The sequence below is a fragment of the Sparus aurata genome, chromosome 19, assembly GCF_900880675.1.
Source record: "Sparus aurata chromosome 19, fSpaAur1.1, whole genome shotgun sequence".
Taxonomy (NCBI): domain Eukaryota; kingdom Metazoa; phylum Chordata; class Actinopteri; order Spariformes; family Sparidae; genus Sparus; species Sparus aurata.
In genome coordinates this window covers 24,014,771-24,041,539 of record NC_044205.1, presented here as the reverse complement: position 1 = coordinate 24,041,539, position 26,769 = coordinate 24,014,771, and the positions used below count along the sequence as shown (strand labels likewise).

Here is a 26,769-nt window from a genome sequence, read left to right as displayed (position 1 = left end):
AGAGTAAGTCCACCAATTGTGCTCATTAAAGTGTGTTTACAGTGCTACTGCATATGTGTAAAAATAAGTATAAATCCTATTGTGGCTCTGGAGGACACTCCATTGCATCATGGGTAATGTAGGCACCATGTTTTGAAAGAAGTGGATATCTCTGGTTCTACTGCATATATTTTGATCTTTTGTTCTGAAACTGTCCACAGTGAGTCCATCAATGTGAGTACAAATGTACCTCAAATATTAAAATTAAAAGTACACATTGCAGAGAAACGTCTCCTGTGATGAGAGAATCTCCAAAATAGTTGCAAATAAATATTCTAGGTGATAACTTGACTAATAAATGCAAAATATGTATCTAAATAATGTTTATAATCTACATTTGTGTGCAAAAATCCTTGTAGTAGAAAGTAATTAAAGCCGTCACAACGCAAAAACTCAAAATCTCACCAAGTATTTTTGTCTAATTTCTAATGAAACAATCCCATTAGACTGAATATAAAACACAGTCACCTCAAAAGTGACATTTCTGTGAGGTAGAGGGACAAGTTTCATTTTCAGTCAGTTCCATGACAGGGAAAAACACCATGTATTTATTCTTTACCTCCGAAAGTGGCATGAAAATAAAAAAACAAGTTAGGTGGAATTCCCACAAATTTGTACAGTACTTTCCACCAACGACTACAAGGAAGTCTGGTGTTTTACAGAGCCACAAATGACAGTAACGTTGTGATATGGTTATGATAAAGTGTGAAGACTATTTGTTCTGTAGTTGCGGAGGATTGATGACTCTCAGACGTCTTGGTTACGTCACTGATTACCTTCTTGGGCTGGATTTCTCCCGACCCTGTTTCTGACCGACTGTCTCCTCCATCACTTTCACTGCCCGGGCTGTCTTTACCTGAACACACACACAGAGAACAGACAACAACGTTTACAGCAACATAAATATAAACAGCAAGAGTAAGTTTCTTATGTTTCTCATATGTGGTGATCCTGTCATCGGATTGGCTGAGACTCACTGGTGCGGCCGCTGCGTAGATCTTCCTGCGAGGTGGGCGTGTCTAAAGAGGGCGTGTCCGACTCGTTCAGGATCTCTTTGGTGAAGTTGGAGGGAAACATTCCGGTCTTCCCGTTCAGAAACCCCTCCCACCAGCCCTCCTCCACCTGGAAATAAGAATCACATGTTTTTTCCTTTTCCTGGGTTAAAGCAGAAATACACGTGTGATCTGCTGCGACATAATGAGCCGTTGAGATCTGGTCTCAGGTTCCTTCACTGTCTCCAGAGTTCAGACTTAATAAGGAGAAGTGGAGTTCGGTTTCTGTGCAACACAAAGAAGACTAGAGGTCAACTTTGACTCTTGGGTCCTTTAAATCAAGCCGAAGTATGTTCGTGCTCATTTTCTGGACTATTTCAGCAACATCTACGAAATCACACCCAACACTTTTGGTTTTTTTGCTCCCATTTTGTTACTTAAATCCACGTTAATAAGAACTTAAAAGATCATAAAAGGTGTGGTGCTGTTGTAACGCACCTGAGGACCACCGCTCCGGCATGTATCTTTCTGTGAGGAAGCGAGGAAATGACATGTTCACAGTTTGCATAATCCCGTGAAAATCATATACATTTTTTACGTGACTGAAGATCAGATCATCACTAAAGCGTCTGTCATGTAAGGGAGCCATAGAAAAAACAGAAAGAAAAATAATGTCATATCGACAAAAATGAGTAATGATGAAACGTCTTTCTTTTTTTGGAAGTTATTCCTTAATGAGTGTTAATCAATTCCGTCAAAACAGATTATATGGTGAACTTGATGAGGTTAGTCAATCATTTAATCATTAGATCATTTATAATTGACTCATCTATATAACTGACACTGTAGAAATGGTGGTTACTTGACCTTCGAAACGCATCCCTGTGTGTGCACATGTACCCAAACAAACAGCACTGACCCCTCCGGCAGAGAATAATCCATCCACCTGACAGGTGTGTTGTATGAAGATGCTGATGAAACAGCGTGATTAATGCACAGGTGTGTTTTGAACTGCTGCCTGTAAAAGGCTCAAATGTGCGTAACACCACAGATGTCATAAGTTTTGATGCCGCACACAGTTGCTCGTTAATTGAATCTGGATGATGGATTTTCAACAAATTTGTGCTCAAAATCTGAGAGTAATAATTGATGTGTGCACGGGAAAAAGTCTTATATCATCGACTTCAACTCTGGGAAAATGGGAACAAAAACAAAAGTGTTGTGTAATTCAATTAAAAGAAATCTTGTTTATATTTTTCTTTATACATCAGTTTGTGTTTCGCCCTTTTATTTCTTGTTTTATTGTCTGTATAAATAAAAACACAGGTGTAACTGTAACCAAAAACCAAGAAAACTCAAAAAATAACTTAAATTATTAGTCAACTGTTAAAATAGTGATAGAAAAATGTTCTTTTAGTCAACTAATGGATTAATTTATTAGTTATTTCTGCTCTAAATAAAGAATAACGACCAACATGTAAAGTTGTCATCGCCCTCTGGTGGACAAACTCTGTCACTGCTCTGTTTCTTAATCACAACAAACACGTTTTTTTCATCTCTTATCATATATTTGTTAGCTAATAGTTTTGCCTACATGTCACAATATAAAATAAATAGCACATGAGCTTAAAAGACGTCTTAAATCTCCATCACGACATCATCAGTCTCACCTCTGCTATGATCTCAATGACGTCCCCTATTTTCAGCTCCAGCTCATCTTCATGCTGAGGCACGTAGCTGAACGCCGCTTTACACCGCCGCTTACGGATTTGTTCACCTGCAGCACACACACACACACACACATATGCAAATAAATTTTAGGTTCACATGGGACATAATAAGCTTCCTCTATAATCCATGTCTTGCAGGGAGTGAGCAGGTGTTCACTGTCTTATGAACAAAAAGCCCTCACGGCTGAAGACTGACGCCGCCGACCTTTGACCTTTCCCCAAGAGGACAGTTTACTAACCAGAGGAGGCACCAAACACTTCACACTGGCCTTCAGTTGTTTGTCTTACACTCATTAGCCTCCTCGTTAGTCCTGACTCATTCCACACCAGCTGGGGCATTAAGACTTCTCCCTGCGACTCCTCCTTTGTCCACAAGGTGTCACTCCTCCTCTTGGTTCATTTAAAGCTGCTGCATGTCAGGGTGTGTTCTCATGCAGAGGTGGAGGAAGTATTAAGATCCTTTAATTCAGTAAAAGCGCCAATACGACAATTAGTCCAGTATTTAGACTGTTGGAGGAAGTATTCAGATCTGTAGTCGTGTGTAGTTTCAATGTTACTGAAACAAAGGTGTGCCAGTTTGATAGGGAAAAGGTCAAAGATTTACTGCAATATGTCTTTTGATTATAATTACTCAGGCGGGAACTTGAAACTGGTTGCGGTGCTTTGGATAATTCATATTTATTGAAGTGTGAGTTAAGCTTACTGTGTCAGTGCACTGACACTTTGTTGTTTTCCTATAAATGTCTTTCATCCTGCATCCAAATCAGGATGATGATGGCCATAAAATTTGTATATATTGGCTGATATATTAAAATATCATAATCTTATCAGTCAGGCTTTATTCACAACTACACAGAGCCCAAAGTGAGACCTCCACAAAGTATTTTTCTGTCCCAATCAATTGCCTTAACCTTAAAATCCCCAAAAACCAAATGAAAATCGTCTTATTTAAGGAAGCTGAAGTGATTTAGCATTAAAAAATGATTTACGCGGAGACCTTGCTGATTATTTTACCGCCAATCCTTTTGCTCTCATCAGAACATTTAAGCTGCTCTTGTACATTTTCATATGTTCAGTATAAATGTAGGGGTGATGGAGGATGTTTTTTTGATTTGTATAAAGTGGCATGTTGAGAAGTTGCATGTCACATTCCTCCACATACGTGTGAACATGTGGAACGTCGCGGAACGCTTGACCTAAATCCTTCCTCACGCTAATAGGATCTACGTTTGAGACTGAAGACTTAACGCTGCTAATGACCACAATGTATGAATGTATGTGACTGTGTGTGTGTGTGACTGTGTGTGTATGTGTGTGTGTGTAGGTGTGTGTAGGTGTGTGTGGTGTGTGTGTGGTGTGTGTATGAGTACCTTTCCTGCCCGGTCGTACTCCGGGGTCAGACACAGGACTGGCCCGTCCGTTGGAGAGCTCAGACTTGATCATGCTCGCCTGTCCTCCATCCCTCTTCGCCTCCTTCTTTATCTCCTGCAGAGGGAGAGGGGGAGGAGAGGAGGTGATGAGTGGAGGAGGTGAGGATGGATGGTGAGAGAGAGAGAGAGACGGGAGAAAATGGCTCAGGTGAGAAAACGTAGGTTACAGAAAAAGAAACAGAAGGACCGGAGAGTCGACACGGATCCATTTAAGTGCAAAACCAGAAAATGATTCCGAGGATGATGATCGATTATCTTCAGTGATTGATACACTGACATACAGTAAAATCTGTTAAATTAGTCTAAATATCTGATTAAAGGGGGACTATGTAGTTTTGGAGAGACATATTTACAATATGAATGAGGTAATAACACATTTCTTTCCATAACTGAATAAAGACGCTGTTCTCAGAGGAAAGTAACGTCCACAGAACACTGTTTTAAGCTACAAAGGTGGCAGGGTCCGCCACGTATAAACAAAACCGTATGAAATTGTGTTGTCCTTTAAGGTCAGCTGGTTTACTCAGTTTTCTTAATTAACATAGATAATGACAACACACACTGACTAACACGATATGTTTTCACTGCCTTACAACATTATCAAGACAATATCGTGTAGTTATGAAAATCTTTTAAGAAACGCGACAAATTCTACTGAATTTTGGGGATAAATATGGTTAAAACAAAACACCACAGTGAAATACATATACAGCATTTTTTTGTCTTCTGTTTTGAGCTTTCGTTGGTGCATTTTGTAATTTTTCTATTGATGTATGTGTATTTATGTCTCACTGCTGTCCTGCTGCTGTATCACAGGAATGACATGTGTATTTATTTCATATATTCATCATTAAGCAATCTTTGTAATTGTCATTCGCCTGCTAGGTGGATGGAGTAGAACAGAGAGGGCAACGTTTACCTGCAAAATGCTAATATTTAGAATTACTGGACTATCAAAATAACATAGAAAACAAAAGATATCCAACATCAAACTACTGTATAATTTAGAAACACATGAAACACCTAAAAATCTCTTACGTCATGAGTAAAACACGTCTTGCTGTAAATACGTCTGTGAATGAGTCGAGCTAGGGTGAAAATCCCCACAAACATGACGGTTATGAGCTTATCTGTTATGCAATAAACTTGCTGATGTATTCAATAAATGCAAATAAGGTTTGTCCCACAGTATCTCAGCTCTGCTCTGCGTCGTGCTGCAGTGTAGCAGCAGTATCAGATGTCAGCAGCACCAGGTGAGCCTCTGCTGTTTACCTGCAGCTCGTGATGCCATTGGACAAACACAAACACACAAACAGACGACTCTTTCCTCTACTGCCGCAACCTTTCCCTTCGCTAACTCTCCGTCCACATGACTTTCACTCGCGTTAAGAAATCACGAGACGTCATGCGAAACTGATCAAGAGAGCTGGAGAGACAACAAACGAGGGAGGCACAGAGACCCGGAGAAACAAGACATGACGGTTCACATCTCTGCGCCACATTCATCATGACACTGTTTCGTAAGCCCCTGGCCTGTGGCGAACGCAGCCCAGTGAAGCATACGGGCCCGGCTACACTGACTCACAGAATCCTAACCCCTCGCACACGCCCCGGTCGTGTTTGGCCTGGTGTGGCGTGAAAGCCTTAATGAGCCTCTGAGATCCAAAAATAAAGAGGAGACATTTCCTAGACAACAGCTGAAGCTTCTTCTTCATCTTCGAGGCCACTTTAAGAAGAGGGACAAAACATTATAGTAAGAAAATAGACACTTGTCAACGGAAACCACAAATGTGGCACAAGATAGTCACACAGGAACAATTCACTCTGTCAACAGGAAGTGACTGATTATAACTGAAGGACAGAGCAGAAACTGTCCACAACATGTGAGCAATAAGGTTTCTCGCCTTTCTCCTGTCTGTAAGCATTTACCTATATCCCATTTACCTATATTACCGATATTTCCCCCTGCTTCCAGTCGTCAGGCTAAGCTAAGCTAATCATCCCAGCATGTGTTTTCACATTCAGCAGATATGGAGAAATACTATCACTAATTTGGAGTCATGTTTCTAATATCAGTTCCTCCTTTTAGCTCTGCTTTGTTCTCTGTCAACTCCTGAAAGGAAAATCTGGCTCGTTCCACTGTTGCTAGTTTGAGATGATAAGCCAAGCCGGCCCATTTCGACAGAGTGTTAGCTGGTAGCATGTGTCTGGTTAACGTTACCTTAGCTTGACATGCTGTAACTGTTCTCACATATAAACACATATAAATATATAATATTGCTTTGCTTTCCACCAACTCCTGAAAGAAATATCTGGCTTGTTAGCCGCTAAATGCTAAACTGCTCACCAGCTAACATTAGCTAGCTTCTCATTTTGTCCTGGTGCTGTTAGCAGTGTTGGTTGAATTTGGTTCATTGTTACTTTAAAAATACAATTAATTACTTAGTATGTATACACATTGTAAAGGAATAGTAATGTACCAGGAGGAGCTAGTTAGCAGTTTAAAAATACTTAAGGGACTGACTAGCTTCTTAGAATGTGTAGTTATAGGTAGATAGCTGCTACATGTCTTAAAGCTGCTAACTAGCTAAATAAGAAAACATTGGAGTTTATAGAAGGTGCTAACTAGCATAAAAAAAAACAACAAATAAATAACTTTAGAGTCACCAGAATGGGCTGGCTAGCACCTTAGAGGTTATCGTGAGATGCTAGCTAGCAGCTATCAAGACATGTAGCTTACAAGGACAACATTGTACTTTTTCACATATGCTAACCCTTCCACATTTCCTGCCACTGCGCCAAGCTAACGTCAAAAAGTTAATCTAGTTAGTCAACATTTTACAACCAGAAGTGCCGACTCAAATCTGAATATGTTCTTGTTTTCTTATGATTGTCAACTAAACATCTTCAGACTGTTGCTTGGATGAAGATGTGATGGGAATCTGCTTTTTTTCAAGCTTTAATGTTTTATGACTTCTGTCCACTGACGTCAGCTCGGTCACACGGCTGCTTTCTCTCACATTTGCTGTTTGCAGTTTGCTAAGTAGGCTAATGCAGCATTAATGCAGAGCCAGGGAAAAGAAAAAGACATTGATTTGTGCAGCCAGAGTGCAGATGGAGTCTAGATCCTGTGTGCTCTCATGTACTGCAAAAACAGATATAGACACACAGAGTCTCACAGGCACAGACACAAAGTCGACTGGTGAAAAAAAAAAAAAAATCACTTTTAACTCAGAGACTCCACATCGCACAAGCCAACCTACACATAACCTCACAGCGGCCATTAGTTGGGCTGGAGCTTCCCGTTTTTTATGAGTGGTGGAGCAGAGGCGGTGTTTAGTAGCTGTTTGGCTTTATGCTTCATGAAAAGCAACAGAACATCAATCCTACATCTGTTTTTCATTAAGGATGTACTGTTTGAATTCATGACTGTATCTGAGTTTTAGCGCTGCGGACTAATGATGGCGTGGTTTTTCGTCAGAGCTTATTTCTACTGTTCTTGGAGGCCTTTTGTGTCGACTTGGACCGCATTCACGCTCTGCTGCAATTCCTCCCGTGGGGGGAATGGAGGTAACCCAGAGTTAAAGGAAACCCAGCTGAAAAGAGGAGAGGAAGACAACATGATTCATCATATCTGAACAGGAAACACCTGCATTATTTAAACTGCAGTGGTGGCTCTGTGTGTGTGTGTGTGTTTGTCTGACAGCAAGAATGTAGTTTACACTGCACTGCTTTAATGCTAAACATTGCTTTTTGTGTGTGTGTGTGTGTGTGTGTGTGTGTGTGTGTGTTCATCCATCTCCCTATCGCCTGACCTCTGACCTCTCACCTCCCAGTCACAGATAATGCAAAACAAAGCAGTGCAGCAGCTAGAGATAAGTTCGTTTAGCCTCGTTAGCAAGACGGATAAAAGAAAAATAGGCGGGGGAACAGAGAGAGAGCTCTGCTTGTGAAATGCACGGGGACGATGACGCAAAATATTATTTCCCCTCTTTTTATAAACCCTGTTTTTGCGCAAGTCTATTCAGTGGTCAAACTGATAAAGGAGGAAAGCTCTTACACAAGCTAATATTGGCTAATAAAGGTTTAAAGGTCCAGTGTGTAAGATTTAGATGGAAGATCTATTGGCTCTATTTAAAGATGCTACCTCAGACTCAGCATAAAGCGTATTTCTTTTCGAATTCTTTGACATTTTACAGAGCTGTGACTTCCTTTAAATGTATCTTTGTTCGACTTGGAGCCGTCCATTTTCATTATTAAACCGCTTGTGCACTGAAAGCAAAAAACATCTGCATGATTTGACAACTTTTCAGACATCTGCAGCGACTCTGAAGTAAATCCGAGCAAATCCGCTCTTTTGCTTCGTGCAAAAAATAAAACGACAGTCAGCAGCAAAATCAAAACATGTGATTCTGATTTGCAACACCTGCTTGTCGAATCCACAGTGGTCAGATGATCGCAGCGACTCTCACAAAAACACAAGACAGTTTTCCGTAGACAAAACGACTGACACAGAAAATATTCGGCGGGTCAATTAAAGTAAAAAAATAGTAATTGTAAGTTGTCAAAAGTCGTTTAAGGTGAAGTTGAATCGATGCTGGAGCTCTCTGTTTTTTTTAGAGAAACCGCAACCGGTTCCCAACAGATATTTAAAGATATCTAGTTAATGTCTTCATTTCCTCAGCGAGCAGTTTAGTTTTATGATAAAAATCAGTTTAGCTAATTAGTCGCACAGCTAATAGCTGCTCCAGGCTTTGTACAAACACAGAAATATGCACACAAGCCAAAGCTTCTTCAACAAGCTCGCATTACAGTCCCGTGATATCTGTGACAAAGAGTCCAGAATTAGCATGTTGTTAACCCGAGCTGACCCTTCTGAACATAAAAACCACAAACAGTGAAACGACTGAAAAAGTTAATTCGATGACCTTCACTTCAATGCTCGGTTATCTGTGCCGTGACAGCCATGACGGCTCCAGAGGGGTGGTGGTGGAGAAGGAGGGGGTGCTTGCATACCATCACTTCCTGTCCCCCCTCCAACCTGTCTGTCCACATCCCCCGTTTCCTACTAACACACACACACACACACACATTCATCGGCATTGCAAAAAGCTTAATGTCAGTGATTCCCGTAACTGAAGTCTTGTGACAGACCAGTCTGGTATTACTGCATTACTCACAGCCTCCCTTCTCTCTAACACACATAAATGAACACACATGAAGACAAACACACACACATACACATCAACACACACACACACACACACACACACACACACACACACACCGTCAGTGAGCGTCCACAGGCCCATTGTCCGGCTGCCTGACAGTGAATGAGCGCTGTGACATTCAGTCAGCACAAATAAAGCCCGTCTGCGGTCGACCACCTGACAATGGACGGACTCCTTCAGCGCTGTCAAAATGTGGACGCCACTGTCTGACTGTCAGCCTTCACTTGTGGCCCCTGTTAACTTCCCTCTGACAGTACAGTAAAAAAAACACTTCCCCCTTCTCGTCACCGCAAACACGCTGTTATGCTATATATATATATCAGTGGCTTTGACAAACTTTACTCGTGATTTGAATGTTTATCTCCAACAGCTATGTGTCTCGTTTACTTTGAAGCACCCAGCTGACAGGAAGACAAAACAATGAAGCTGGAAGCAAAGAGAGCCAAACTCACGCCCCTTGTGGTTTCCCTCATGCAACCCTTATTTCAGAGAAACTTTATCTGGTAGTGAGCGGAGAGAGACATGTAAGTTTTGATCCCGTGTGAGCTGTGTCACCAATCACACATATGATGTTTGTCAATTTAAAAGATAATCTTTCAACGTGAGAAAGTCACTGTTTGTCATGAAACTAATGAAATATAAGACTTTGAAAATACGTAATTATACCGACACAGCAATCAGTTGATTTAGTGACGTTGGCTCATCTAACATTCATGAAAACCCGTAACTTACCATTGTAGAGCTGAGTTCAGTATGAAAAGATGTATTGGGATTTTCATTACGTTATCCATGCCAAGTTGGCGGCCATGTTGGTGTTGGCGATTCGTATTGATTTCACTAAGCGTGTAACACAAAACTAGATGATATTTTACTTTATTTATGACAAACTGCTGACTTAATAATCACATAAGGCTCATTTATGGTTGCATGCAGGTGCTACGATCAGGAGGGACTGCAACAGCAGAAGAGGGTGGGGTGTTTACTGGGGAAACAGGTCAGATCAGGTCACAAACCAATCACAGTTGCTGGGGTCAATAGTCAAAAATACATTGCTGGAGGAGGTGTGCAGCATTGTGGCTACACAGAGGTTACCGACCTAGAAGCAAAACTCAAGTTTTAAGCGATCAGTCTCTAAAATGTCAGTGAAAATCCACCATCACTTGTGAGCCCAGTGTGTGAGATGTGACTGTCTTGTTTTGTCTGATCAATAATCCAAAACCTAAAGACGTTCAGTGTACTATCGTAGAAAACAGAGAGAACCAACAAATACTCACACTTTAGAGGCTGGAACTATATTTATTTGGTCGTCTTTTTGCCACACAGTTTTAAAAGGAGAAGCTCCAAAATTAATGAGGGGAAGTTCATTGATTGGAAGTTAACAAATATTACATCAGTTATTACGCTAGTTACCAAAAGGAGACCACACAGACTAGACCAAATTTGTATGATTTGGTTAAAGAGACAGTAAAGAAATACAGTAGTTTTGGGGGGAATTTGACAGTTTTTTCCAGTTTCCCAAAGAAAGAAACTCTGTTTTATTGTAGGTGGTGTATTCTGAACTTGAGTCAAACAGCAACATGAGGCTATCTTGGCCCAATTGTTGAGTGACAACAATTAAGCTCTAAATCAAGCCTAATATCAACATCTACAGCCCTGTATCACATTTTAAACCATCCATAGATGCTTAACCATGTTTAGAAATTAATGAAAAATTGGAAAAATGTCAGATCGCTTTTTCCAGATCCGCAACAAAAGTGAATGGGGTCTATTCTGGGCTGAGACCCATCCTCCGCCCAAGTTTCCTGGAAATACATTCAATGGTTTTTGTGTAATGTTGCAGACAAACCCCAGTCAAATAACCAACAATCGACACGGATGAAACCTCTTTGGTGGAGGTAATTACAGGTTATTTTGCAGCTCGGTTTAAAACAACATACAGTGTTCTGCCTTCTCTGCGAAGCTTGGCAAAGAAAATCTAAATAAATCAGCAATAATTGAGAACAGTCTGGTATGTATCCCTTACGTCCTCGTAGACAGAACAGCAAACGAACAAATGATCCTCATTCTCACTCTCAACTAGATCACACAACAAACAAAGTCTGTTCTCGTCTTGATTGGCATTGGATACCAAAAACATGACACCATAGGCATCCAGGAAGGAAACTCTTCTGTCAAGCTTTTTTTTTTCTGATGGCAGGGTTTTCCAAACTGCCCCTATTCATTTATTGGAATGAATCCTAAAAGAATAAACGGCCACCCCGGTGTTTACAGCCTTATGTTTTCGCCTCGCCTTGAAAGCTGTGGGTGTAATCATGATGCATTCACACTTTTAGCAAAACACAATTAATTGGACATATTTCGCTTGAGAGACAGAGGAGCAAAATTTGGAGGACAGAACGAGGAAATCATGAGAGGTGTTGAATTAACAAGTCTGCCACACATTTATTATTTTCAAATACTCTTCAGTGTTGCCAGACCACTGCAGGCTTTAGATGGACTACCGAGCGAGCCAGTGAAGAACTACTTGTTGGATGGTTAACAACTTTCAGACAGAACTATTTTGTCCCACTTTTGCATCTACAAATGAGGGCATCCCTGAGAATAAGCACTTGTCGCTCTTAGAGGTAGTCGCACAAAAGCTTTCCCTGGTTTTTAAGCCTCAGGTTTTGAGTCTAAATTCTCACTAACTATGCTCTGTTTGCGTGGCCTTCATAGGAATGCAGACCACATGCATGCAACCATATATGGATAGGTGAGGTGTACTTCACTCATGTATTTGGCCTCCAACATACAATCTTGGGACAAATTGAAATGAGTGGAGAAACATAACAAATGTGGACGTTTCTATACTGACAATGAGAGTTCACTGTTCCATCACCATCACCAAAACAGCTTTCTCATACCATAATTACCCCCTAAAATCCGGACGTACTGTATGAGGTTTTTTTAAATAATGGTAAATTCACTAAAATTAGGTTATTGACTTCTTGTGCTTTTGTCTTTTACTTCTGTCTCTCTTTCAAACTCAGCGCCAACTGGATGGAGAATGAAAAAACTGTTAACGTGCCAACGTCGCGTCACTTTAACACACATCATGTCATTGCGGCAAAAGAAGAAGAGGCAAAAATTAGCATGTCCACACTTTGGTTCCACGTTTGACGCTGTGGGTAATAGAGCTGTACGATATGGTCAAAAAGTGATATTGCGATATAATTCATTGTCATTGAAAAGCTAGTAAAATCATAACAATGTGGCGTTTTGTGACACATTTTACCTTTATAGATTAATAGCAGGCTTTGCGTCATTTTGTGTTATTTATTATTTTGGAACTAGTTGTGCAGACTTTGATAAATAATTCATCGCAAAGTAATTTAACATGGGAATAAATGCCATTTCTAGATGTAAATGAGTGCTGTTGTGTTTTTCAGCCAGTGTGAAAGGGGTTTAAGACATTTTCTTTTGTTTTTCCAATAATTTGCCATCCATATTATCATGTGTTTGGATAAATAAGAATAAAATATTCACTGCCCTAAAGACAGCATGTATCAAGTATTTCACTGTATTGTTAGTAGTTGAAAATGTAATTAATTCACGTCATTTTTGGTTTCCAAAGGCCATCCCAGAAAAAGGAGAGATAGTTAATTTTTTTCTCAGCCTTCAAACTAACCTAATCTTAACCCAAAATAACCGTGAACGCACACTCAACCGTAACGTGACTTTATCCCTTGGCGTGATCTGAATGTAATCCTCACTCTCACCTAACAAAAGGTGAATGAGTTGCAGTTTCTGGCACTAAAATAGCGTCATAAATGACCCCGAGCGACGCACACTGCAGTGACACACTGGAATCTGCATGTTTACCCCCGCTGCTATTTATGGACCGCCTCTTGTGGGTTTATAAAGCGAGTGAGAAGAGACGGAGAACGAGGGCAGAAGAAAGAGAGACAAGTGAGGTGGAGGGGGGGTTGATTCGCGATTACTCACCCTGACGAAGTTATCCGGGAACAGCCCCCTGCGTCCGCCCAGCTCGCCCTCCCACCATCCTCCATCGTCCCGCCTTATGTTCACGATGATGTCGCCCACCGTCAGGCTCAACTCATCGTCCTGCTGAGCCTCATAGTCGAACTCCACCACGGCCTCCACTGTGAAGGAGAGACACACAGAGAATTAGAAAACACACAGAGTGTTAACCACAAGAAAAGGTCAAACGCTACAGAGGTTTCACAGGGTTCTATATTTATTCTCTGGCACAGTGTGGTTGGGATTTTCTGACGATTGTGCTGTTTTATTTATTGATTCAAATGGGAAGTGAAAGAAGTACACACACACACACACACACACACACACCTCAAATAAAACCTACTACTGAAAAAAATGGCCGACTCAACAACTCAGAAACAAAATAAAAGGCCTGAAAAATTACCTGTCCTGGCTCAAACAGTAAACGCAGCATAATGTACACTTCCACCACACTGGAACAATACAGTTGTGTTATAATTACCACTCTGCTGCTGAGTTTCACTTTCAAACAGGAAACTGGTCCCACTCACTGATTAAAGGTGTCCCGGAGAGGTCAACTTATAAACAAATAAATTGTAGTCACAGTCAACGTTTCTCACCATAACACTCTGGGTGTCTCCTTGAGGTTTGACAAACATTATGACTGCACTTCCTTCTTCTTAAAACCGGACAGTCCTTCAGAGAAGGAATTACGACGGCAGCAGCGGTTTCGGCCAGTTCCGCAAAAAACAGCATGTCTTCTTTGAAGTGGTAGATGATAGTATGATCACGTGTCAAGGAGACGACTGTTTGCCAAGACTGGCTGCTTTGAACGATGACCACGATCGTTCCTCGGCCTTGACCACATGTTTATTTTAAGCTGTGTTTTTCTGGACCCTGATATGCAAACACCTTAATTGGAAGAGAGTCATCCGAAACAGTCTGATCTGAAATTGAATGAATGAATCAGATTGAGACAGGTGAAATATGAACCATGTAAATGCTTTTGGACCTGTGTCCACACAGCGTTTTTTTTCTGAGCACCAGCTTTTTTTAACTGTTCCAAATGCGGAGCGATCCTCTGAAAGAAAAGATGCAGCGTCCTTTCTTTTTTCCTTTTAAGAAAGACGCTTGTGACATCAACATCGCTCTTTTTCTTTTTCCTGGCCTTGACTATAACGCTCACATTCATCTTTTTGTCTCCTATAGATCATCCTATGCACCCACATCCTCCGTGCTCTGATGCTCTGATGTCAAATAAAACACAAATAGATAGTAAACCACCAAGGGGAGGTGTCGATCAAGACGTCGTTGTCATAGAGACAAGAATCACATGCAGTGTGTTTCCGCTCACACTTCATCTCAGCGCTTCCGAGCACGCAGCCATCGACGGGACATGGACACCTATTCCAATCGATCTCTCTGGTTGGAATCAATATATTCTGTCTGCACATGCTCGCCCCACGTGGGCGTCACGCCATAGGTGACGATGCCTGCAGGGGCGGCAGAAACATGGCAGGAGCAAAACAGATCTGTGGCCGATACAACTTATCTGTTGGAGGTCTTAAAGGGTTAAAGGTTGTTGAACGCTTGATGGCTGAAAGGCTCCAAACAACAAGTTGTTAAAACACGTGTTTGAACCATTGACCAAATGAAGTCGCTCTAACTTGACAAGGCTAAAGTCAAAATAGCAGAAGTGGCTCCGACCCAGACTGATTCATGGATGGTTTAAAAGGAGAGCTATGATTGGCGGACATGACTTGGTTAGGTGTGGTTGGGGGGTTGGAGGATAACTCATCTGAAGCTCCTGTTCCTGTTCAAGAGGACAGCAGCATTACTGGCAAGATCAATCTTGACAGCTAACGCTAACGTCACAACATGAGCTAACATTAGCTCAATAAACATGAAGTTGAGCAGTTTTACACAGTGATAGATGATATTTTTACAATCTTTACGACAAACAGGGCCAAGAATTTCTTGCTCTTTCTCTTCATGCGACCCAACAGATTTTATGCGTGCTATCTGGACGCATCTTTTCTCAGCGGCACTTAATGAGAAGGAAACTGGACTCTGGCGTTTGTACAAATGTGCAATTTGAGTGCACAAAAACTGAAGTGCCTGGCAGCGTTGTGCATGAAGGTGCCAGAGGAAATGCTTTTGAAAGAAAAAAAAAAAGGGAAGAAATGTGAACTTTTACTGTAATGTGTGAACTGAACTTTGAGCTGGTTCACATGAAGCGTAAACCTACACGACACCGGCGACTGGGCTGCTTTAATTAGAGTCAGCAGGGTGGCAGTCTGCAGGGAGTGGGTCGGGGAACGGAGGTTTGCCGGTTCAAGACCCGCTCGGACCATATAGGTCTATATGGCGCTGACAGCTGGACGTGTGCAGGTTCACTTTGTGGACTGACAATACTCTAACTGCACCTTGTAGCTCATACAAGGCAGCCTTCCGGTCTGTCCCCAAGGTATTGATAAAGAACGTCTTTTCCTAATCGATTTATGACCCAGTATCATTCAATCTGAACATTTTATGCAGACGACTTGCATTAAATATCAAGGATCGTGGTTGTTTTATTTTCACACGTTTCCAGTACCATGAACACAGCAATTAGATGGTAAAATTGAAAGAAAAAAGACTAAATTTGAGTAAAGATATCTAAAAAAACACAACATATACCTACCGACCATAAAAATAGCAAAGTAGAAGCGATTGGCGTTACATTTCTGAATAAAAACGGTGTTTCTGTTAAAAAAGGGGAACAGAAACAGTGTTGTGAGAATGTACATTATGCTTAATATTCAAAGAAAGCAAAAACTGGAGACTGCCTAACGTTAGTTTAGTCAAATACACTTACAAGATGGCATATTTCTAAAACCCTCACAAACACCTCTCTCTCTCTCTCTTTCTCTTGTCAACACATACATTCACACATGAACACCACGTGACCGCCTGGCAGTTAACAACACTAGTGACAAATGTACCGAACGTGTCACAACACATATAGCTTTCTAAACTCTAAAACCTTTGCACACGCTCACAATCACACACATATTAGCCGCTGAGGCTTGATCCTTGTATAAACTGTGTGTGCAGCTACAAGGCGAAGGGGGGGTTTGGGGAGGTGTGGGGGGGGATGATGAGGGGGAGTTTCGGGGCTGGGGTAACCATGGGAACAACAGTATAAAGGGGTAGCTATGACTCAGACACGCTGGCTTCCTCCCCAAAATGATCTCCCCCCTCACACACACACACATACATACACACATTCGCCGTATAATGATGACACCAGCCAGAATGAGCGGGGAGGCAGCTGAGTTAAGAGTGGAGGGTCAGAGTTTACATGGAGGCGGATGAGGACTTCTGAGACGTCGATATCAGGCAGACAAAGCACACGACTGTGTCCAAGTTGGCCTGGTGCTCAGATGGGGAGGATATGATTCTGGCTTGAGATAACTGGAGAGATTAGCTGCAGACGAGACAGCGACGTGGCACATATACCATTTTTTTTTTCTCTCCTTCTCTCGGTTTACTTTGTAGGGAAGTAGCCGAGGGTTCCTCGGTAAGGAGAAGTGCATACTGTATTTAGAATTTATAGCTCGTGGCAGTTGTCTTGCAACCGTTACACTGTTACAGTACATCCGAGTGGCAGAGCGGGACAACACGCTGCCATCCACCCACCGAGCCACGTCGGTCGACGGCACACACACCACTGAAGAAGAAGAAGAAGAAGAAGAAGAAGAAGACGACGGCTTGAGGCTCTGCACAAGAACGCACATCACAGAGTGAAAAGACGGGTGCAAGTTAGAAGTGACATGAAGTTATCTCTGTCTGGTGTGAAGCCGAGACTTGTTACACGTCAGCACCGGAAATTATTTTATGAACAGCAAACAGCCTTTATTGTCTTTATGCATGAAACAGCACGATGGGGAAAACACACTTGCGTACTGCGTCATAACTTCATCATTCTATCCAAATAAATAACACATTAGCATGATTATTGCATGAATTCTTGAGTTATGGCTAAAAGTATGTCTTGTGAGGTCACAGTGACGTTGACCTCTCACCTTGGGCCACCAGATTCTAACCGTTTCATCCAGGAGTCAAAGTGGACACGTGTGCAAAATTTTAATAAATTCCCTGACATTGTTTTCACAAGAATGGGACAAATGGACAACCTGAACACATGATGCAGTTTGGCTCAATCCCATTTCCAATTTTCACTCCTACGCCTTATTTTTGTGTGTCCCGTTTCCCCTCATAACAGATCTAACAGATGTAGTGGCTGAAATCTCCCCCTATTGATGAGACAACTTTTTAAGACCCTCATGCATCATCAATTGTCGTCGATAGCGGCCAAGTAAACAGACGTGATCATATTGAGGCGTAACGTGCCATCAAAGGGGGAAATGCAACACTGAAATACATCAAAATGCGGGACTGTCAAGCACAAATCAGCAATAACAATGCCACATTAGCTAGCTAGCTAGTTAGCTACCAAGACATTAGCCATCAGATACCGTAATAGTTGAAATGACATATTGAAGTGTGCCTGTGTAAAACAACTTGGAGGGCCATTTTGTCCTTCGGCCTACCCCTTTATCACAACAAGAATCAGGACGCCCTCCTCTAGACACCAACGTGAAACATACCAGTCCATGTAGCAAGTTGTAAAAATGTAGAGAATCTGATATAATCTATGTCAGACTACCTGTGAACACGGCTGTACGGCATTTGAGCTTCTCCGCCCTGAGCCTGACGTCAGATTAAAAAATGGCCGCCGTGTGAATGCAAGATATGGGTCGACATAAGCTGTCCTGCTGCAAATACTCCCTCGAGCACCGAATCCGGAGCTGAAATTAGCTCCCATCGGATAAATAATTCACCAGTGTTGCCAAAAAAAAAAAGGGGTCACTCCTAGACAACATATACATCTGGTATGACTATGAACACGCTCCCTCAGCAAAGAATAAATAAGTCTTCTCAGTAGCTTCCCTTTCTGTGACCTGAGATGCCACACAGCATTGCATATAAATATCACAGCGTGGGCACGATCAAGATTAAGAGCATGCTTATGAAACGCTAACAAATTGAGATATAGATGAGGATACAAGGTTGGAATGAGGAAATGACGACAACAACAGACGACGGATCACAATCTGCAGCTCTGAGGAAGATAATTTTCTTTCAGCTCAATTTTGGTTTTTACGACTTCTGTATTTTACTGTAGCTTTATCGTTCAGTCTCTGATGATGCTTTTCTCTGTTTCAGTAGACGGATAGGTTAGCTCACTGGCTAACCTGGCAAGTGAGGTGAATATCAAAACTATCAAAAATACGGAAACGCTATATTCAAATATGAACAGCTAACCACCATCGCTGATGAAAATCTATCTGCGTCACTCAGGCAGAAATGTTTTAAAGTTTCATCTGCCTCTCTGATTCGTCATCTGATGTTTTCCTGGAAATTATAGCAACAGGCGTCCAAATTAAACATTGTAAACATTCTGGATAACAAAAGAACAAAATTCAACAAAATATAGCACAAAGGTGTGATTAAAAGCCGTTGAAATAGTTAAATGTTTGTTTCCTAGGCCATTTTCCCGCCAAAACATCCAACGATAGCCTCAGAGCTAGCTAGCTTAGTTCTAAAGAATATCTACAAATACAAGGACTAAATTTCAGTAAAAAACACGTTCACGTTTACAACTAGTGTTAAATAAACACGATGCCTAACCAAACTCAGTGTATAGATGTTGCAATAAATTAGGCAAGTCCCTGAAAGAAATTGACCTGCAACAATTTTCCTAATTGATTATTCTCATTGTTAGTTCATATTTGTCACTTTCCAAGCAGAAATGTCACGTATTTGTTGGTTCCAGCTCCTTAAATATTGGGGTTTTTGCTTTTTTGTGTCATATATGATGGTACAATAAAAAGGAAGTGTTAGGAAGTTGTCATTGTTTTACCACTACTTTACTTTTTGTTACTTTCTTTCACAAACTAAACGATGAGTCAATACAATAATCTGCACATTAATTGATACTAAAGATAACTGTCCGTTGTGGCCATACTTCCTTGCACTCGTGGTTGGTAACACATCGCTTGTGTCTCCGAGGCTAAAAATGACAAGGTGATAAGATGTCTAGAGACAGAATATTTAAAAGTCTGCAGACAAAACAAAACTCCCACTCAAGTGGTCAAGAAAACACACACATACAGGAACTGAGCGTCCTGTGAACAGCTGCACTCAGTTTAGATAAGAGGAAACTGCACATACAGCCACGCTGAACTCCAGAAAACCCCAATGCTGACGTTCCCCCGGTTTACAGCGGACCGGTGTTTAGATGTGGGTATGTTTCAGAGCTGTTGCTGATGATGTCAAGAACAGCTGCCTGGTTCTGTCTGTAAAACATTCACGCTGGACTGCAGCCCACTGGGAGTCAAAGCCACCCACTCCAACTGTGGATCAGATCACAGACTTCAGCAAATTCTCCCACATTAAAGAAAAATTCCAACCATTCTGCGCTCATTATGCCGTTGCCTCGCAGTTATTTTGTGATTTACTACACTCACTGGATCTGCATTGTCTATTTCTAATTCCCAGCACTCCCTTTTTTTTCCCCCCCAGAATGCCTTTCGACAACCCCCAGATGGGAACTCTGTGCAGGGTTTTTCGACGTAGGTGGAGAGAGAAATGGTGGCAGCGAAGCAAAAGCGAGAACAGGAGTGAAAGTTTTTCAGTTCCAGGTGCGAGATGTGCCGCAAGACTTTCAGTCGCTTTGTATTATTTTCTGCAGAGACCACTGATGGCAGAGAAACCAACCTCCTGTACAACTGACTTCTCTTTGTGAATAACAGTCGAGTCCTTGTGCAGATGTCTTGAAAATACCTTTGGCTTCACTGACAAAAGAGTGAAGGTCACAGTCTTTAGACGATAAACCCAATACTTCATCCTTGAAAACTGCAGCAATAGCAGAATTACAGGAAGACATCCGCTAGAAGTGTGATGTCTTGTCTTCTTTATTTAAGTACGCCGAGTGAAGAAATAACCGAAACAACACAATGGGCCCAAGAATGCAAGGTCCATTACCACAAGCTGTTTATACTACTGCATTTTCAGGCCATTTTAACATGAAAAACCATTTAAAATAACGGCCTTAATGGCTTTCAATTATGGTTTTCTTGCACTGCATCTGATTGAAGTCAGCAGCCACTTAATTAGGTACAATCTAACACAATCAAACACAAGTGTTCTGCCATAAAGTCTGTTTTTTTTCTTAGGTGTTAATTTGATATCTTTTAGTACAGAGGTCGTAGTGGTGGTGTTACACTGTACCTCTTTATATACAGATAAAATAGGCAACTTGGCAACTTACTCCTCTTCTACAAATGTCACGGACAGATCAACCCACTTGGGGTTCTTTGGGCATCTGCCCAAAGAACCCCAAGTGGGTTGATCTGCCCAAAGAACCCCAAGCGGGTTCCACAATCACCGCCCCCATTTTCCTGTGCATTTGTGAATTCATCTGACACCTTCGATTGGCAATAGACAACTTTTTGCTTTCACGTATCATTACTGACTGCAAAGTGTTATGGCTGTATAGATAGATTCTCCAGGAAGAGGCATTGTTTGTCCTGGTCACTGTCCCCAGGTAACGTTGGAACAACCGGAACAACTGTGGAAATGCTAGGCTGAATAAGAAAAATATCTTCTGTGCCGGAGGAGGTCGAAGAGGTGAAGAGTGAGAGTGATAGAAACTGAGGTAAACACGAGCAACAGGAAGGACATTCCCTCTTGGCAAGTATTAAAACTTCTTGGTTAGGTTTAGGCTCCAAATCTCTTTGGTTCGGTTTAGACCTCAAAACTTCTTGGTTAGGTTTAGGCTCAAAAACATCTTGGTTAGGTTTAGGCTCCAAAACTTCTTGGTTAGGTTTAGGCTCCAAAACTCTTTGGTTCGGTTTAGACCTCAAAACTTCTTGGTTAGGTTTAGGCTCCAAAACTCTTTGGTTCGGTTTAGACCCCAAAACATCTTGGTTAGGTTTAGGCTCCGAAACGTCTTGGTTAGGTTTAGACCGCCAAAACTCCTTGGTTCAGTTTAGACTCAAGAACGTCTTGGTTAGATTTAGGCTCCAAAACGTCTTGGTAAGGTTTAGACTCCCGAGACTTCTTTGTTAGGTTTAGACCTCCAAAAATTCTTGGTTCAGTTTAGACTCAAAAACATCTTGGTTAGGTTTAGGCTCCGAAACGTCTTGGTTAGGTTTAGACCGCCAAAACTCCTTGGTTCAGTTTAGACTCAAGAACGTCTTGGTTAGATTTAGGCTCCAAAACATCTTGGTAAGGTTTAGACTCCCGAGACTTCTTTGTTAGGTTTAGACTCTGAAACTTTGCGGTCAAGTTTAGAAATTTGGAAACTTTAACAGCAGATTGACTCACAACCACCACAACCACCCCTGACCCTGACTTTTCTCTAACCCTAACTTCAAGAGGCTACACTTGTGGCGTACCTACAGCGTCAAACTTAAAAGTGTAGTGCCACGACTCCTTCTTTTCATAGCACTGAGATCAGAGATTCCCGATCAAATTGGAATTTCTAACGTTTGTTGTTTTGCTTTGGACTGTAGTCGGGCTAGCTCGTCTTCACGACAGCGGGGCCAACAACGGAAAACGCTCGGGGGTGGATTATTGAAAACCCTACAGATTTATAAAAGCATATGCACCCTGTGAATGCAACAGTCAAAGGTGTGACACAGCTTATTTTCTTTTCTTGCCAATGTGCAGGACGTGTTTAGAGCCCCTTGTAATTCCCATTTCAGCTAATTAGTGGTGCACATTACAACCAATTTAGCAGTTAATTAAAGTACCACAGAACGAACACACAGTCGGTGAATCGGGGCGCTTTGGGGAAGCTGCCTATTGTGTTTTTTTTCCCTCCAGCTTTGACATTTGTGTGTAACTGAGTGCTTCCCTTGTGCATTGTTTGTTTACATGCAGCAGAGGCCCAGTAGGAAGCATGCATGCAAAAGGAATAGAAGAAGAAGTGTTGGGTCGCTCATTTAATTTGCAAAATGTCAAGTTATCCAGAAGAAATGTGCCGATTTAAAGCATGACAAGGGGAAAGAGAAGTTTCCCCTCCAGCCTTGCACGGTATCTGTGAGATAATCAGCAGTTTTTCCACATGCACTTAATTGATCCAGCACTCATCAGGCCCAACCTGCAATCAGTTAATCTTTATGCATTGTGTGCAACAGCGCAGTGCTGTGGGAAATGATGGCGATGATGATGATGATGAGGAGGAGGAGGAGGAGGAGGAGGAGGAATGTCACAGTCAGGCCTGTTTCATCCGCACAGACGGGGAGCTGGAGAGAGTCAAACACTGTGTAACACAATAGGCACACAGACAGAGAGACTGAATGTAAACGTGTCAACATCTGCAACTCATCAATGTGACCGGCTGCTTTCCTTTAGAAAAAAAAAAAAAAACAGAAACGCACCGCTGCATACCCACTCGCTGCTTTCTAATCATGAATAAAAAAAAGCCTTGGAAACGCCAACAAAAAAAAACAAAAAAAAAACGCCGTATGGTCACTTACAAACAGCTCGGCGACGTCAGGGGAGGTGAGGAGAGGAGAGGAAGGAAGGGAGAGAGAGGGAGGGAGAGAGGGAGAGAGAGAGGGGCTGAACCCAGCGCGCATCTGGACCGGGCGTTGATTTCCAGCCCTCATCCAGATGCGCAGAGAGCGCTGGAGGCTATTTTTGGAGCATTTTTTGCGCAAAGAAAAGGGAGAAAAGGCGTCGCGTCTCACCCATTTATGTGTCCCGGTGTGCTGGTGGCGCTCCTGCAGGCTGGTTTAGCAAGAAGGTGATCGTGGTCAGGTAGAGAAGGGGGGTTTGTGCCGGACCGAGCCCCTGCCAGCCTCCTGCTCGTCCTAGAGATCCGCTACAGCAGCGCTGAAACGGGAGGAGCGTCAGATGAAACCATATTCCTTCCTCTTTTTTTTTCTCTCTCTCTCTCTCTCGCTCTCTCTCTCTCCGGTGACACGACAGAGGAGGCAGAGCGAGGAGCCAGAAAACGGAAAAGCGCTGATCTCTCTCTCTCTCTCGTTGCCTTCAGGTGCACCGCGTAAATCCCGGCTTCGCTCTCAACTCATCACATTGCAGACGCGCTGTGACGCAATCCCGTTGCACCATGCGTGATGCACTCGGAGCAGATGGCGGTGGCACAATTGCTCTCTATGGTGGGAAAAGCAGATCCCCACACTCAAAAAAAACGAGACACGTCATAATGAAACCTCGTTGGTTTTTTGACTCTCGACACCACTTCTGCTCCCTTAAACACATCCTCACTCATGTCTCAACTCACAACATAATTCACCTCATAGTCTTCTATCTTTATTATAGAACGAATTTGATTTTTGATTTTAATTTGATGGCATATGCATTTCATGGCCAACCTATATCCTAAAATCAATTAGCATTTTTGCACTCCCTCGTCTCTAAGTCTGAGTTTTCTTGATTGGTTTTCGTTTAAATGACTGAGATAAGATCTGTGATCACCTCATGCCGAAAGATATTTACATTTGTACATAAATTACATCATTAAACATCCCACAGTTTAATCTTAAAGAGCTTACGTGTTGCTAATAAGCGGCTAAATGAGACTGCAGAAGTTGACGGGGACATTAAGATTAAGCCTACCATTAGCTTTTCGCCTCTAGAGATTTAATACACAAAAATCCAAAATCCAGTCCATAGATCTCATAGGCTCTTTGACGAGGGGAACCAGGGCGGTGCTAACTTCCAGGTTAGCCCACAAAAACACGTCATGAATGCACCATTTTATTTGGAAACAAGCCCACTGACATATGAACACAGACAGTATTGTGCAAGCAAGCTATAGGTCAGCCAGCCAGCTGTAACTAAGCTACGCTGGATGGATCTGGTGTGTAAGTAATTTGCAAATGCACACAGTTCACACTGCAGGGACCAGTCAGATCAGCCACAGGTGTCTGGTTGAAATAGCTCTCAAGATGGTATTTTGCTGGCATTAGCAAGGACGCTAATGTTAGCTGACAATATCGCAATATATGTCCCATGCTTTGCAGTAATGTTAGTGGCGGCTTTTGGATTTTGGGTGTGGATCATTTTGTGATGTTTGGGAACTCCATTTCTTGGCTAATGTTAGCATCCCAAGTCTATAGCAATACACTGAATACATATAGTCATTATAAGGTACAGTACTATATTGTAATATATAGAGTTTATTTTGCTATCTATTGTTAAAATGTTTAAAACAAACTTGAAAATTCAACATCAGTAACTTTTATTACTTTTTTTTTTTATTTCGTGAGCTTTTCCTTAAGAATGCCAATATTTCCAACAGTCTTTGAAGGCAGCATCTGTTTAATCTCAAGCCTTACACCTGTGTTGCCCAAAGTCTTAATGAGCTGTGCGCCTCAACATTTCACTGTGTGAGCACAGTAATCTGGCGGTCTGATTGTTGTAGGTAAACCTCATTAAAATGGTTTTTAATTGACTGATTTCTTTTCAAGCATGCAGTACAGATACACACACACACACACAGTATGCTTAGCCCTGCAGTGTTGTCGTCCCTTCTGTCCCAGACTATAGTGACAGAACAAGTTGCTGTGCAGACAAGATCTAACAAGATAAACCATAGCACAGTTCAGAAATGGCATTCATATAACCGGGAATGCATCTCAGGTATCTGTGACGCACAAGAGACGTGTAACCTTGACTGGAAATGATTTTGTACTGCATGTTAATATCTGCCATATCTAATGTGTGTGTGTGTTTTATTGCATGATTTGCCTACATAATTAGTTCGAAACTGTCACAAATATAAAATACAGCCCTCTCCTGTTGGTGTGACAGTGTGTAAAAACCACAATTTATAGGGCACATCCATCATATTCAGTGCCAACGTAACAGTTAGCAAGAGCTGTAGCCGCTGTGTGCATGCCAAGCAGTCTTTGCATAAAGAAAGGGTTACAGTCACCTGCTGTAAGTCAGATGAGAAGATATACTTCTCTCTTATCTGTAGGCACTGCTGAATATAAAGCTAGAAATTCCAGTTAGCAGTGGATTAGCTTTGCTTGGAGGAAACAGTTTTGGCTAACCGTGTAAATTTGATGGAAACAAATTAAATACGATGTGTTGATTTGTCAACAGCAGGGAGAATTGTATTTACTAGGTTTCAGTTTTTAGCACAAGCAGCCCATTGGCATTGTCATTTGTGGCCACTGGTGAGTAAAACTGATAGTGTTCTGCTGCTGAACATATTGCACCCATATTAGGCTACTCATATTCTGTGAATCACAGCCTCAGGAGAATTTTCTTCGAATTGCAGCAGTCAAAGCCGCTGCATCTGTTTCAGATTAATGCACGGCTGCACAGGCTGGACTCGTGAGAAGAGCATGATGACACCAAAATGTGTCAGGTTTTCTGAGAAGTAAAGCCTCTTCAGTGGCAGGAGCCCACTTTGAAATTTTGAAAAAAAATATAACAAGATGCGACATTAGACAAATATCCTCTTGTGTCTGTGCTGCTGTATGTGTGGTTTCTCTTCAGAGAGGCAAATTGTTTTCCCTTCCGGAGATGGAGGTTGATTCTCTCCAGAGAGGAGAGGTAATTTTTATCACGAAGCACTAAGGTGACACCATCTGGGACGGCGACGCTATTGCACGGTGTGCTCGGCCCCAATTAGATTTTGCCACCTACTGTACATGTGGAAACACACAACCACACACACAGCCAGAAGCCTCGGCAGCGCAGACACTATTTCTAGCACCTCCATCCCTCCCTCGCTGTTTGATGGCAGCATTTGCTTCATTTAAGTCGGTTATCTGATTGAGGAACATTACGTTTGACTTAATAACAAACAAGACCCTCTCATTGGTGCTAAATATATGATTCAAATCTATAAATCTGGAGCATGGGATGAATTAGGGAGCCCCTCTTTGCTCTCCCTTACTCATGTTCATACCGTCTCTTAGTTACAGTTTCAGGCTTGAATGCCTCTATAGGCCACATTTAAAGTGTTACACTGGAGTCTTGCTCTGCTGCAGTTTGCACCAACAGATGAATGGTAAGAAAAACCATCTGTGATAGCACTGCAGCAGGATCATATTACTGTAAATCTCTTCCCCCGCAGGATGTGGTGACTACATCTCTGATCATTTGTCATCTGTGGGGATTATTGATGATAAAACAATGGCAGCGTCTCGATCACCTTCTGTTAGTGTGGTAGATCATTCTTGAATGAAATGCTATTGTTAACCCTTTTGTAGTGTTATTAGTCCACAATAATGTTAATAAGCATGTCAAA

At 41.9% G+C, this 26,769-nt stretch overlaps 1 protein-coding gene across 5 annotated transcripts in view; it reads right to left on the bottom strand.

Annotated features, from left to right (window-relative positions):
* The window catches only part of sh3kbp1 (SH3-domain kinase binding protein 1), a 39,825-nt gene extending 16,322 nt beyond the window's left edge, over nt 1-23,503 (bottom strand). For 4 of the 5 annotated variants that reach the window (XM_030398486.1, XM_030398489.1, XM_030398488.1 and 1 more), the window contains exons 1-7: nt 23,228-23,503; nt 13,407-13,564; nt 4,132-4,246; nt 2,702-2,808; nt 1,530-1,559; nt 1,017-1,161; nt 816-895 (exon numbers count right to left, since the gene is read on the bottom strand). In XM_030398486.1, coding sequence (XP_030254346.1) covers nt 816-895; nt 1,017-1,161; nt 1,530-1,559; nt 2,702-2,808; nt 4,132-4,246; nt 13,407-13,564; nt 23,228-23,231 — 639 coding nt within the window. In that variant the 5' untranslated portion in view covers nt 23,232-23,503. The remainder of the gene's footprint in view (nt 1-815; nt 896-1,016; nt 1,162-1,529; nt 1,560-2,701; nt 2,809-4,131; nt 4,247-13,406; nt 13,565-23,227) is intronic. The other variant, XM_030398487.1, reaches the window with a different exon arrangement.
* Between the last annotated feature and the right edge of the window lie 3,266 nt (nt 23,504-26,769).